Consider the following 15,533-nt stretch of genomic DNA (forward strand, 5'->3'; position numbering starts at 1 on the left):
AGCCTTGTGCAGCAATTAAAGGGTTAAAGTGGAACTATATGTAGTTTTTAAAACAAGTTCACATATTCTCTATACAAATTTGGCAAATTCACGTCACAGCCATAGATCTCATTCTTGCAATTCCTGCAAAACATCTACAGCTCCTCTGTCAGAAGCAAAGAGAGAAGCCACCTGAAGAGCCAGGTCTGCCAGGAGTTCAGAGCACAGCCCCAGAGCAGCCCAGGATGGCTGCTGAGCTCCATGGTCCAGCTTGAACAGGTGGATTATTGAACTAAATATGCTTTCCACACATGCTCCCAAAAGAGCTTGAGGCCACAGAGCAGATGAGAATGGAAAAACTGATTGCATCAGAAGCACTGCAGCCAATAGGAAATCAAAACCATGATTTCAAAGCCAATCAAAAAACCAAAACAACCCCAAAAAAAGCAAGCTTTTATATGTGTGTAGATGTAATAAATATTGCAAAGCACATTTCTCTTTTCCCCCCAAGTCAGTAAGTAGAAAGAAATAACCAATGCACCAAAACATCAGCTTTCTGCAATGAAAATGTCAGAGTCAGCAGAATACCTGCAAGCCAACTGAGGAGAAAGCATTTGCATTGTCAACCAATCACAAGTTGCTTCCAGTTCTATGCAGCCACATCAAACCCTCTTCAAATTCACAAGTTTGACCTAAATAAGCACCACAGCATGAAAAGCTTCTTTAGAAGTAGGATGTCACGAGACTTTCTTTAAAATATAAAATAAAACACAAGAGCAAAGGTTTTCATTGGTCAGGTTTGGAAAATCATCTTCCTCTAGCCAATCACAGCCTGTCCCTTTGAGCTAATCAAAAATACACCTTTAGGTTTGTCCTTAAATAACACAGCCCAGCTGAGTAGCCAAAACTTACAGGAATAGATGGCTGTGAGATGCATTCTGAGGGTTGGGCTAAGGGAAACAAAATTACAAAGAAGGAGGAATACCAAGGAACAATTAGGGTGGGCAAAGGAACTTATTAATGCTCAGCCATCCTCCTCTATATTCAGGATTCTCACTGTCCTCTCCAGGTCTGTGTTGCTCAGTTATCCTGTAGTTACTGCCTTCTGTCTTCTGTCTCTGATCTTGAAAATGCCATCACAACGTCCTCAGCACCTGTAACAACAATGGATACAGGAAATTTTTTGCCATAATTACTTTTCTAAAATAACAGTGGCTAGATACAGTACCCAAACTATCATTCTACGCATTCATAAAATCAACAGGACAGGAAAAAAGAGGACATAAAGAAGAGAAATCTGTGTTTTCTTATTTTTCTGGGACTGGAACCTTAAGTGGTCTAAACATTTTAACAGTAGCTTTAAAGTGTTCCTTTGCAAGTCTAAGGAAATGGGTTTGATTTTAAAGAAAACCAATAATTCCTTGCTTTCTTGTACTTCTAAGAAGCAAGACTTGAAAAAAACAATTGATATGATTGTCACCACAGGCATGTAGAGACAATTTTTTTTCTTCCCCCTGTAAACTCTGGCACTGCATAAGGGACTTATTGAGCTTCTCTGATGCATGAGGAACTCAAGCGTTCAGTAAAACTTGTACTGCCCTATGCATCACACTGTCCCTTTTAAATGGCATCTAGACATTCTTTACCTCTAGATATGCATTACTCTTTGCTTTTAAGAATCAAAACTGTTTTAATAGGCCAGTTGAAAGGTCTTTGCCTCCTCTCCCCTGAAAATCACTTAAACACCCTTTGTAAACTAACATGTCTTGAAAAGATTCTATTCTTTAATGGAAGTGCAGCATTTTCTTTCCAACTGAAGGCTCCTGTTTGCCCAGGGAACAGATACAGCTTTGCTAAGTGATGCTTTCATCCCTAGCCTCAAGATGTCTTTTATAGAAGAATTCAGTGTTTGGAGTTCCTCAGTTATTGTTTTTTGTTGTTTTTTTTCTTCTTTCTTCTACTGAGTTTATCAACTGTGTATAATGACCATCAAAACATATGTCCCCTAAGCACAGAAAGATGTTCATTTATCTTCCTATAACCATCTAAAAATCTTTACCAACTTACCCGGTCTTTCAAGTGGGCATTTATAGAGTGGGATCACAGAATTGTTTAGGCTGGAAAAGAACTTTAAGATTGAGTCCAACCATTAACCCAGCACTGCCAAGTCCATCACTAAACCAGGTCTCTAAGCACCACAACCACACATCTTTTAATTTATGGTAGAAAGATCTGAATGGCTTGAGAATCTTGTCTGATAGAGGCTCGTAAAGAACATTCCATGCTAAGCAATTTTTCTTCAGAAAGAGACCTTGAAATATTGAGAAAAAAATAACCCACTCTCTGGACTTACTAACTACAGAGCATGGCCTAACAGGCACTTAAAGAGAAATGCCTTCAGGACAATATGGAAATAAAAATATATCCCACAGTAGTGTCCAAGCAGTCATTTAAATCAATACCTCTAGTCTAGACAAGAACTGGAAAAAAACCCTGAAGGGCTGAATACGATATTTTTAATTTCTGGTAAAAATTTGATCCCCAAGAAAGTCAGATAAAAGTAAATGTTTTCTTTCATCTGTAGATCCTCTAACAGCATTTATCTAACTGATCCAAAAATAAGAATCCACTGCCTCTATATTTTCTAAAAATTATTTCCTCCATTCAAATGGTCCTGAGTGTTTAAGTGCAACTTATGACTCCAATGACCATCCCCGCCCTCATTAATTAATTTGTTTTGCTTGGGATAATTTTGCTTCCTAAGTTTTTCTCCAAAGCTTCTATTAAAGGATTAGACAAAGTAGGAAATGCCAAAAGCAACACTGACTGCCTGTCCCATTTAGGCTACTGACAGGCTTGACAATTCTCTTATTGGGGGGAGGAAGGGTCAAAATCAACTTGGATTGAGAATCTGTATGTAAAATTTCTCCAACCTTTTACTTGAAGCACATCAAGAAGCAGATTCCAGCTTTGTGCCCAAAGCAACTTCTGCCTATACATCTGCATACAAGGTAAAGAGGACTAAAAAAACTTCCTTATTTGTTATATGAATTCCATTTCTCAATTATCTGATTTACTCTTTAGCTGTAATATAGAGGGAAAAGTAGCCAAAAAACAGGAGAGAAGAGGTTGTACCTTCCCCCTGCTAATATCCTTAGAAACAAAATCAATGCCTACGAAATGCAACCACATTTATTTTTACACACTTAACAATTTATTTGTTATACATAGTCAAAAGAGGAAATATTAAGGACCAAGCAGTAGTTTGTTTTTCCTATGTAGGACGCCTATCTTATAGAACTACATCAAAAACTTCTCTGATGCAGCCTCTTGCCAACATTCAGAAGCCCTGCAGTCATCTTCCTTTTCATCTCTTCCACAAACTGTTTTTTCCTTGATCAAAACATAAATGATATATAGCACTAGGATCCAGCTCTGAATTAACAAGTTGCTGTGTTGATTTTTTTTCTTTTTTAATTAAATGCCTAAGAACTACTAGCCTCTACAACAGAAAGATTTTATTTCCTATGAACCCAAAAGAAGCTTCTATGCTAAAAGGAGGAGGGGGTAATGACATGTAGAAGCATTAAGAAAGCAAGAGCACATCAAGCCCAACCTATGCCCTTCTATTTTACCAGTGTCCCCCTTTGCAAGCAGGGGAGGCTTTGCCACGCACATCCAGAGCAGCTGGAGTAGCCTAGCAACCACAAAATCACCCATGACATCACATTAGCACAAGAGATGAGCTGGATTACTTAACAGATGTTGACTGTTTCCCTGGGGTCTCCCCCTTCTCAAGTCTAAATATGAAACAGTCTTATAATTCTTACAAGTATCCTTACAAGTTTCATGCAGAAAAGGGAATTTCATTCCACATAATCAGGTAACCTCTAAGATGCAGGTCAAGACTTCTGCCTGTCCTGAACAATTCCAGCTTTCAGCAGTGTTCCTATGCAGAGCCCACTGAGCTGAGCACACAGCCCTTTAAAACACATGATGAGCAGAAATAGCTCTTGGCACAACGGATGCTGGGAATTCTGCAGTTCATTTGGGCTTTCACCACCAAAATAGCTCTTGCTGAAGAGCAGGTTCACACTCAGCTCACTCCTGTTCTCATTTGCCAGGCCCACCTGCCACAGCTTCAACACCAGGGTCACTGTGAACTTCTGATAACTTGCTATTTGCCTGGACTTTGAATAAGCAAGGAGAAGGGAGTACAAGAAATACAGCCTGTCAATAAACCAGGAAAACAGACATTTTAAATAGCATTCTAATGGAGGAAAATGCAAGAGTACAATAAAGAATAAAGTGTGGAAGTGTGAAATATGCTTGAATAGCTATCGTATTACTGAATATTATGTGCTCCCTAAAGGAAGAAGTAGAACAGTAGATGGAGAATGGGTCTAGAATTCAAGGTTTCATTCTTTCCCAGCCAAAGTGAACTGCACAGTCAGTGTGCACCACCCTTGTGTTACCACCAATGTGACTATGGTAGCTACAGCTTTAAAGTTACCTAAATTCAAGAAAAAGTGCATATAGGGTTTTTTATCATAACATCACCAAAAGCATGTTCCCTCTCTGATGTTCTATAGCACCTCAAGATATATAATTTCCCATAGGATACCTTTTAGTTTAAGATGAGCAATCAGTACAAGAACAAAAGCAGGTAAACAATTTAAGGAAAATTATGAATTGTGTTTGAAAGGAGATTAGGGCAGCACCTTCTCAACAGCTGGCCTTTGCACCAGTCTTACTGAATACTTTCATAAACGAGCCTGGATCAGAAAAGTAGGTATATGCTAATGAAAGCTGATGGCAATACAAAGTTAGGAAGTTCTGCCAAACACCAGGGACCAGCAAAACAATTGACAGGAACGACCAGGATGGCAGCAAAGTCCAGGGGTGGCAGAAGGGGGTCAGCTTTTCATTTTAGAAAGGAAGAGTTAAAAAAAGATAAAGATTAGAAGTGATACATTTCTGTCTCATGGTACAGTTTTAAACAAGATTAGTAAAGAAAGGTTTTTAGACTATTTTCAACAGTTTTATTTCCTGCTCCCTCCTCAGTTCCTTTTGTTATTTGGTAAAAGTGCCAATGTTTTCACTTGCAGGAATTACATGCAACCCAGCATTTGCAAAAGCCTCAGGCGATGCCTTTAAAAAGAAAATTTGATCCATCAAATAACAGATAATACCACCTAAGTGGGTGGGTAACCTGAGGGCACAACACCAAACAGAACAACATCTTGCAGTAAAGACTCGAGCCTACCCTGACTTCTTTCCTTTCCACATTAAAGATCCAATTCTACCCTTAGTGAGGTGATGCATTATTATAAAGAAGATGGCATCCTTTGTCCAAACCACAGGAGCCACACAGAAAGTTCTTGCAGGCTATCAAACCTGATTCTATCATCTCCTTTACAGCAGAACTGATGGTTCCCAGACAATATCAGCCCAATCACTCCCAACATAGGTATCGCTGCCCTCTGGATATTGCACCTCCTGGCCTTATTTTATATTCACCAACAAAAGAGATGGTTTGTTATTCAGCACTTCTCCATTCCTCACAAGCACCGTGGCTCCTGACTGGGATGTAAAAGGCAAGTTACTTCCCAGATCTGGAGCTGGTTTGTTCAGGGGACTTGCCAAAAGGGATGACAGCTTCATGTCGTGAGGAGAGTGGCTGGGATAACAGTGCCAGGACCCCTGGAGGGCAGGAAGCCCTCCTGGTTTTAGCTGAGCATTTCAGTGATCTGAACACAGAATGGAAATCTCTGCTGAACTCAGGGAAGGCTGAGAGTGCAGCACACAAATTAAAGGGATACTCTCATCAGTGCTTTCAACCTTCCAGAAGCCACTGATACACAATTATTTCTGAAGATGTGTGGCAGAAAAACTCATTTGTTCAGAAAAAGGGCATCTACATCCACATTTCTCAGCACAAAAACCAGGTTTTGTTCAAGCCCAGTCCTACAACCCAAACCACCCAGACCTAACAAGTCTGTTAGATTTTAACAAGTTAGAATCTAACAAGTCTGCTCATTAAGCAATTCTACAGCTGCTTGTGCCCATGTACAAGTACAAACATTTTCAGAGAACAGAGCAGGGGCTCCTAAGGGGTGAAAGGAAAGCAGGGGTAAAAGTACTGGTGAATAGAGCTTCTGCTGCAGTCCCACTTGGCTCCCACAACGGATGTTTTCCTTCTAATCAAGTGAAAAAAAATAAATTTAGAAGTAGAGCACAGGTTATAAAGTTAAGCTGCACGTTGCCAAAAGCCAGCAACTGAAACAATAGGATGGTGAACCATGTTTACTTTTAGCACATCCTTCACTGAGCTTTGCACTTCCAGTAATTAATGTATAGAACAATGAAAAGGCACACTTACACTTGACCTTCTGCATTCTATGCATACAACCTGCCTCTCTCCACAACTGACCCTCTTCTGGGCACACATTTCTATGAAATAAAGGCTTAAGCATGCCCAGCAGAACAATCCTCATCTTCGTTCATGATCCAAGCATTAATGGCCACACACTTTCAGACAGGCACATACTTCTTCCACTTCTGCCTTACACTTTCACACCCTCATCTTTCTGACAGATTAATTAATAATTAACTGCTAAGCCTATCTTAAAAGTAATAGTGACAGTCCAACCCCACTAACATTCCAAAACTCCTGCTACCATTATGTCCTAAGTGTTATCATTTGGACTGCTGAATTTTGTAGTTCTTCTACACCACTTGGACTTGGAGTCTTAGCAAGCCAAGATGATCTGAAGGTCAAATGACTTTACTGCACAGCAGTAAAGAATGTAGACAGCCACTGAGCTCAGCACATACAGCTGCTAATCAGTCCACCTACATATCAGAAAATTTCACCAAGATGACTGAAGTTAATGCTTTCCACAGCAAATACTCAGCTACAGTGACATCAAGCCAGTAGGGTACAAGCTGGATTAAAACCACACTACCTTAACACAAAGGAAGATGTGAACTGATGCATCTAACAGCTGCAATTTCCAAGTGTTCTTTGAATCATGAACAGATACATATACCTGATTTGTTTGCAGTCACCTGCAAAATTAATTAAACCCAAAAAGCCTTTAGAGACCAGAAGGTTAAGCCTGTCATTAATTTCTGAAGGCTGCCAAATTAAAAATAAAATAAATCTTTGCTTCCCTTAAGATCTTTGTATACATACATTTCTTCAATCACCTTCCAGCAACTATCTTCCAAACATTAACTTTTCTCTGTAATTCCCAGTATTCATCCTAGTCTGGCATTCTAAAAATACAGCATGCACTGCCAAGTGGAGGAGCACATTAAAATATGCATTGTGTTCAAAAGAAAAAAAACTACACCAAGAAGAGCTCTCTCTACATTTTTCCACCACTATCTGGTATTTCATGAGCATGGTTGCCCTCCTAACCCCACAAACAGCCTGGGTTCATTTTTAACACTCTACCATCCTGAGAATGCATCTAACCTAGCCAAGGCATGTGTCTGCCTCTCAGCTTTGCCCTCCCCAAGGGACCAGCTTTCTTCAAGAACCAGCACGACACTCCTGTTGCTATAGGAACAACAGAGCTGTAATCACCAAGGTCTTGGTATAATTCACGTACCCTGAGCTGCAGAGCTTCCATTTACAGATTTGCCAGCACAGCCACTTCAGAAAGCCAGGCACCAGCCCAGCATTTAGTCACTCACTGGGAAACAGGATATATGCTTTTTGTGCAGGAGATGTTTCTGTGCATGTAACTTCCTAAGACACATTTCACTTTTATTAAAAATAAGGGAGAAAGCCTTAATTTCATCATTTCAATCTCAAGAAACCTAATGAGTCTGAGCTGTGTTAGTTCTTGCTGCAATGCAGGGAATACAACTGGTACATTAATATCTCACAACAGCTCATGATTACATCCACTCTCTAGCATATACACAAGTTGAATATAGATGCCTTTGGGTTCCTCATATTCTTGAAGCCATAAAAACAAAACAACAAACAACCCACAGATGTCAGCTAAAAAGCTCCTTGAGTAAAGAAAACTGCTCTATATTTTGCATTTCATATAGGTGTTCACAGCATTACAGCAATGATTAAAAAGTAAAATGGCTATTAAAAATGTGACATTAAAGTTTAGTCCCTTAATTAATACTAAATTCAAGTATTAAATACTTCAGCTTAGAGTTTTCTGACTGTTGCTCTGGCTTTCATGGATTACTGAGACCTCATCCCCTCTGCACTTTACTTATTTATGGATAATAAAGATTTTGAATACATCAGATGAGCCTGACAACTCTCATAGATGCAACACAACTAGCTGGATCAGTTGAAGAAGAGAACAGGCCCAAGTATTAACAAAAACAGCTAAAATATCAAGCTCTGAACAGAACCAAGATGTGAAGTTCCTAAATTTTCTTTGCTCTTGGCGGCCTGTAGCCTCTGTTAGGGAAACTGCACCTCCAGAGAGTGACACACTGAGGGACTAAGCACTTCCTGAGATTTTGGAACACACAGAGAAGAAAGGGAAAATAAAGCTGGAATTGAAAAAAAAGCACATCCAAAAAAACCCCAAACCATTGAAAACTGACAGCTATTTTAAGACTGGAGTACATGCTCTGGTCATTCAAGATCCCTTCACAAATCTGTTGTTCTAATATATGTTGCAGATATGAATGCAAATAATTTAGAACACATACTAGGAAGATCTGCACTAATTTCAGTTTGGTATCTCCTACAGCCCGTTAGAGAGCCATGGATATTTGTCATTAGTGCCCAATTAAAACAAAGATATTCAGTAATGTTCAGAATAACTTTGAGGTTCCTGTCAGGAAAACAAGATCCACTCCAACAGTCCATAGTGTAGATGCTTCAAGAGTGGAGGTGTTCCACATGTACATTTCAAACGTAAAGGATGCTCTGCAAACAACCCTGGAACAGTGATCTTGTACATCTGACCTGATCAATTCCTTTTGAAAGCAAGATAGGAAAGAGAAAAAAACGTTAATTTCTCCTCTTCCTATAAAAATAAGCACAAACTGAAAGGGAGTCTTAGACTTCAGGCTTGCTTAAAAATTGTTGAGGGATTCCAGGGTGCTTCTTGATCAAAACTAGCCATCAATTTCTATTGCTGAACCCTAAGGCAGTGAGCAGTGCATACTGGAGGAACACTGGAAGTTAGAGATACTGTCACTAATAGGAGTTCACTGAAGATTTATGGCACAAGCACTTACATTCAGCAGGGACAAGTGTAAACTTTTTTTTCTTCCATGCACTGTCACACTGCTGGGAAATATGTATGGACACATAGGTTGCAGTGACTCCCTGTGGTCAAACAAACTCAAAGAAGTTGACAGATCTTTATCAGGACCCTTAGCAGGAATCATAAGCTCAGCAGTCCTACCTCAAGTAACTACTATGAGGCCACCAGCCAGTTGTTCTAGGTCAGTATTTCATGTACACATAACAAATAAAAGCATAAGAATTGCAAGAGATTGTCATATACTTAAAAAATTCTGGACCATACATCCTCTATACTTCTTCTTAGGAAACCAAACAAACCAGAACAAAACAACACCCCAAAAAAAACAACTAACCAACCAATGCAAAACCAGAAAACAACCTTCCTGTAACCCTGGAGCCAGACTGCAGCATTCTCAAGTGACACACAAAAAAGTGGAGGTCTGTAACAAAGCTTTTAGAGTGTTAAGGCCAAGGAAATAATTCCATTTATTGGAACAAAACGGGGGCATGAGATCATTTTTCTGTCTTTTGTGTGTCTGCTGGAGGAAAATGACTCTAAAGATAGGTGTGGGACAGGTCTGGCTGAGAACAATCTGTCCTGCTGCTACTGGAAGAAAAGACTGTGAAATCCACTAACATACAAACCCTTTCTAAGTTACTCCTTAAATAACACATCTTTCAGTTGCTGTGTAAGACAAGCTGCATAAAGGAAAACCCAAAAATCCTCCAGAGGAGATTCAATGGAAAGAGCAGAAAAGCAAGGAAGAAAATTCCTTTAAGCAATCTGGAGGAACACAACACGTTTAAGTACCAGAGTGTGGGAGTGGACAAGGTTTTTTTTGGCACCAGATAATGCCATCTAGTGGAGATGGAATCTCCCTTAAGAGAGGAAATCGGGCACCTATGCAATTCGTGTTCTCCATTTCCAACACTTTCATGGTCAGCCCTTCCTGTTTCATCAACAGCAGGATATAGCAAAAGGTACAGACAGACACGTAAGCCACTGCACCTAAGAGCAAAGAGCAACATGATCACAACACACTGTTGGAAACCTTGAGAGATTTCTAAAGGAAATGCAAGTCCCGACCACTAAAATCTAGTTGCTTATGTCTACAGAGCATACTAAAGCTTCATCTTTCTCCAAAGGAAGAAGTATTTGGCTAGGTTTCCTCATTTTCATTTGTTCTTCATGCTATTCACAACCAAATTTGGAGAGAAGGCATATCTGAATATGAAAAGAACCAACATCCTTTCCCACTTCTCTAATTATTTAACTATTTTCTTTCTTTATTCTTTTTTCCCTTACCAAGAAAAGTCATAATGGTCAGACCACCAGCTTAATTGCAATTAATTACTTCAGCACACATTTTCAATGTAAGAAATGTAACTACTTTACAGATAACGCTGAAAAATGCCAACTACAACCAAGACTCAACTCAACTCATTTCTCAAATGAATGTCTACCTCAGGTTTTGGTGAGAAAATGGCAAATTTTCACTTCAGACTGGCAGAAAAGTTTAATAATTCTGAGCCAAAATATGCAAGTATATCTATCTCCATCAGTTCCCCAGCTATGTGAGGAATGAGCTTAGAGGCTTACAACTGAACAGCAAGTTTGTGCAGGTTGTGTTTCTAATGATTTTCTAAATGTCTTAGATCTATATTAGATGTCTGCTCAAGTCAGTTCTTTCTGGCATACAAGCCTCAAAATTTTCCTTCAATATCAAATTCTACATTATGGATGTCATCTGCCTGATACCTATGAAGAGGAGAAAAACAAATTCAGAAAGAAACATTCAGGTTCAGAAGAGATTAGTAGATTTGGAGTAGAGCCACACAATTATTTACCACGATTTCTGCAAAGAATTCACAAAAGAAGCACATACTTCACTCCCTGAATGGGGATCTAAACAAATCAAAGCAGATTTGTAAACTTATTTCACATCTACTGCCCTTGTCTGGGAATTATGTTGTGCAAATTAAAGAAATGCAAGGGGAAATAAATTCCTCCTATTACTCAACTACCCCTCTTACTCTGCTGTAGCAGTAACGTTGCACTTCCACGTTCATGGAAATGTGAAAACCAGAAGAAGCTGTTAGATGAGTCAAGTGCTATCATGCCACTAGAGTCATAGTAAATAAATTATCATATGCATAACAAATTGCTTTTGCATCTTAGAAATCTGTATCTACATTTTATTTTGTTATAAAACTCTCAGTTTGGAGTGCACAAAGTGCACTTTTCTACCCCTAGCCTTGTTCCTTCTTAAGCACAGAAGTCCAGTTTAAAAATAAATATAAAAATTTATGGGGAGGACCTGTACCAAATATAGCAAGACACACTAAGAACTAGAGGGACCTATGTAAATCTGAATTTAACTTCACCTACAGCAAAAAAATCAATCAGGCCAAAATTTATTCCTATTTAACATATTACAGAGTTGGAAGCTATATACCTATGCCTTTAGCTCACAGGACTTTGGCCATCGATATTCTGAGTTATCATGAAGATGTTTAACAATGCTCTTCATCCTACTGAATCTTAGACACAGCCAAGACTAACTTTACCTTAAAAATAAACCCACCTGTTGAACAGCACACTTCAGTTCTCTTCCAAAGATTACAGCAATGACTTGCTTATTCCACATGGCACAATGAGATTAGTAAGTGGAATATTAGCACAGAAAGAGGAACTTAAAATTGCTTTTTCCCGAGAGTGTTCTCACAGATTAAATAAATAGAAAGCAAACAAATCCAGTACTCACCCTGATCAATGGAGTGTTGAGGAAGCTGGCTAAGCTGGCTATTCACTACACCTGCATATGTACGCAAGAACTCTTCTTCACTAGCAGTCAGCTGGAAATGTACAAAGAGACAGCAAAAAGGGAAATGAAGAAAGACTGAAGAAATTTCTTCCCACTTCCAAATAAGAAACATCACAGTTGCCTCTATACAACTCTTCAACAGTTTAATCAAGTGTTTGTGCAAACCGTACCACCTCAAGGACACTGCAGCAAACTGGTACCTCATGCATTCAAAGAGAGATTCAGAGTTGCCTTAAAACAGTCACTTTGCTGGTTTTTCAATAATAAAAAACTTTACTGTATATAGAGGAATGATCAGATGCTTAGATTTAGTTTCAGGCATCACAAGCCTCATATTTAAGCAAAAATCAACTGTGTTTAACTGCAGATAATGGTTATATAAAAGATGGCTAAAACAATTTGGCGATAAAACCAGACGACCACCTGCCCATCTCAGCAAACAACATCCCAGTTATTACAGTACTGTCTAGAAAGCCACCAAATATGGGCTATAACACTGCATCTTACATTTGATCCCATCTTCCTCAGCATGAGCAGGACTCTCACTTTCTGCTGAATATACATCTCCTCCGGACTCTTTCCGGGGACGCCCTCACGGTTCATTCCCCTCCTGCCAGCTCCTGGATTTCCTGAGGATATAAGAGCAGAAAAAGACAAGTTAGAGTAAGTTATGTAGTATAACAGGAATAATACAGAAAAAGTTTCATTTCCAAACTATGTTTTTCACCAGTGGGCAGAGTAAGGAATCATGTGCTTCATCACAGAAATCCTTAAGAACTTGAACAGCTAAATTGGGCCTTACATGTGCAACTCAGACATTCAGAGAGCCTGATGTTCACATCCCTACTAGCTCATTATCTGTTGCTACGCTGCTGCATGAGTAGAAAAAGTGAATTCTAACAAGTAGATGAAAGAATCACCCTGACAGAAGAGTCTGTGGTTTGTTTTTTTCCCCATAAATGAGCACAACCAGTATGAAAAAACAGGAAGCAGAATGCACAGCCATCAACCCTGCAATTGCTAAACAAAAGCCAGATGAAACCTAAACTCCTAAGTCTTTCTCCTTGCTCTTTTTGGCTTTTGCTATCATATAAAAAAAGGCCACTGCATTTTTATAAAAGTTAGTAAAATGTACTAAATGCTTTTGGAATGAAAGAAGAACCAAGAGAAGCAGGGAAGGAGATGAGTTTATCACTCTCCCTCTTATAATTTAAAAGCTGAAGTTTTGCTTTTCTATTTTAATAAAAAATAATTACATTATGGAATAAACAGACTATGTTATCTAAATTCTACAGTGCAGCTCGAGAAGTGGCTCCAGAAGCGCTCTCCAACTATCTTTCATTTGCAGAACTGGGCCTTGTTCTATAATCAGCTAAAAATCTGCTTCCCTGAATGTTGGTAACCAAGGGCATACACTCAGTACACGAGCCATGGTGAAGACTGTACCACAGCAGGTCCAAACACAGTTTTCCATGTCATGTTTTCCTGTAGTCATTGCCGACCTCTCCCCTCACTTTATTTTCATTATTACTTTTAAGGGAAAATAATCTGGGTGTGGAAACAGTTTAAAAATTCCACATAGGTCCTCCCATGTGAGTCAGAAGTAATGCAAACTCAGGTAGCAGCTGCTGGGATAGGCTTTACTGCCCACATCTCTTAGCACAAAGATAACAGTATTAAAAAATGGAGCAAGCTCCATCACCAGTCCTCCTTGATTACACCTCCAGTGAGAAGATTTGCATGGAGTCAGTTTGCTATAGACAGTTCTGCTTGGAAACCTGCAGCCTGTAAAAGTGGAAGGTGATCCTATCTTTCTGCTATGATCAGCAAACTGCCTTCTGGAGGGAGAACAAAACGATCCCATATTTTTGTGTAGTGTCAACTCAGGTAGATTGGATTGTGTTACAAGGCACATACTCCATGGTGCAATTTACTGAGTGCTAACAAATGACATCAATAGTAAGATGATGAACAAAACACAGTGAGCAAGAGACATTAAGTTATGCATATCCAAAGATTAATAAAACAAACATGTATCAAAATACTGAGAATGTCTGAAAAGCTGTGACTGGTTATTAACATTATAATAATACATAATATTTTTAAAAATATTTTTACTGGAAGAGGGAAGATGCTGTACAAGTAGACAAAGTAATCAATTTTTAAAAGGCACAACAGCAAAAACCTGAAATGTGGTAGCATTCTTGTAATTTAAAAATGGAACAAATTACATGGGTTATCTATCAATAGGTGGCACCACACACAAGCACCAAGAAAATTCTGCAGCTGCTGTGCCAGATAGACAATTGGATCATCAGATATAACAAGAGATTTGTAGTCTATACATGTCATTATTTATTGTTTCCCATCACAATAGTCCTTCACTTGTTTATTAGATTTTCAAACTTTAAAAAGGTGTGATGAAAATTCCTAAACCTGTTTCTTCTAAAGCAAACTTCAGCCAAGATGGATTTCTCATGAAGATATCTATTTAACAAGAAGAAGAAAAATATTAAAGCCTTCCCATTCAGTGAATGCTTCACCAAGCTAGTAAGCAACACAAGGGGAAAAGCACTCAATATGGCTTGAAAGCTTTCAAAATAGATATATAAGGAGGTTAAATGAAGATTACAGGGCAAGAGCACTTTGCTCTTCATAGACTGCACCATTATTTCAGGTGCCAGCCTCAGCCACCACAGCTTATCCATCTTGATGACATCAAAGTAGGAAGACAAAAGTCTTAAGACTGTGACCCCAGCATGAAAAACTTTAACATATCTCTGTTCCTGTTACATAAAGCTTTTATAAAACATGGTTTAGGGTGACAATACTACCCAGCAGGTAAAGCCCCAAAACTACATACAAAGCTGGTCTATCCCTGAAGTCAGCACAATCCACCTTTACAAATGAAGGACTGAAAAATCTTATCAAAGTACTAATCAACTTTGCTTTCTCATGAAAGCTACATTAATATGCTATAGGTACTGAAAAGTTACTTCAGCAGAATTTCCTTAATCATCGATGAAATCGTTGTCCTCCTGTCCCCAACCAATAAAACATCAGAGATTTCCTTGCCCACGTACCTGCTTCTAAAAACCACCAAAGATCAGGGAACCCACGTGTTCAGTCACAATTAATGATCCTAGCTGGACAAAGCGTGTGAAGAATCTGCCCTGTGAAAACAAACGAGGAAACCATAACAGAAATAAACAAAGCTGGAAACCAGAAATCATTCAGACACTTTGAATCCCAGTCTGATTTAGAACACAGTATAACCAAAATTCATAAAACTGTATGCTTGTCTGGACCTTGCAGACCAGGTTTATTTTTAAAGAGTAGATTTTCTAAAGGTCAAGCCATTTTTCATCTGCAAGATTTAAACCCTGACCATACCAATGACATTCCCAATCACTTGAGAATGGAATGCATTCAAGCTTTGCATTCTTTAAGAAGCTTTCAGCATAAAACCCAACTCCCTGGAAAAGCCA

The 15,533-nt window shown here is 38.9% G+C and overlaps 1 protein-coding gene across 1 annotated transcript; it reads right to left on the reverse strand.

The window, feature by feature from the left end:
* Window positions 1-431: 431 nt before the first annotated feature.
* On the reverse strand, window positions 432-15,155 carry CTNNBIP1 (catenin, beta interacting protein 1). The gene is made up of 4 exons (XM_008940158.1): window positions 15,129-15,155; window positions 12,553-12,674; window positions 11,986-12,076; window positions 432-1,133 (listed from the first exon to the last, which is right to left on the reverse strand). Exons 2-4 carry the CDS (start codon window positions 12,646-12,648, stop codon window positions 1,075-1,077), a joined length of 246 nt encoding a protein of 81 aa, XP_008938406.1. The 5' UTR covers window positions 12,649-12,674; window positions 15,129-15,155; the 3' UTR covers window positions 432-1,074.
* Window positions 15,156-15,533: the final 378 nt, after the last annotated feature.

The sequence above is a fragment of the Merops nubicus genome, unplaced genomic scaffold (assembly GCF_000691845.1).
Source record: "Merops nubicus isolate BGI_N331 unplaced genomic scaffold, ASM69184v1 scaffold27805, whole genome shotgun sequence".
Lineage (NCBI taxonomy): Eukaryota > Metazoa > Chordata > Aves > Coraciiformes > Meropidae > Merops > Merops nubicus.

What these genes read in the sequence shown, in the direction of transcription:
- CTNNBIP1 (XM_008940158.1), bottom strand. Translation starts at nt 12,648, where the DNA reads ATGAACCGTGAGGGCGTCCCCGGAAAGAGTCCGGAGGAGATGTATATT. An exon ending in TGAGGAAGATGGGATCAAAT is followed by an intron (nt 12,077 to 12,552) that starts GTAAGATGCAGT and finishes GTACATTTCCAG; the next exon opens with CTGACTGCTAGTGAAGAAGA. An exon ending in TCAACACTCCATTGATCAGG is followed by an intron (nt 1,134 to 11,985) that starts GTGAGTACTGGA and finishes TTGTTGTTACAG; the next exon opens with GTGCTGAGGACGTTGTGATG.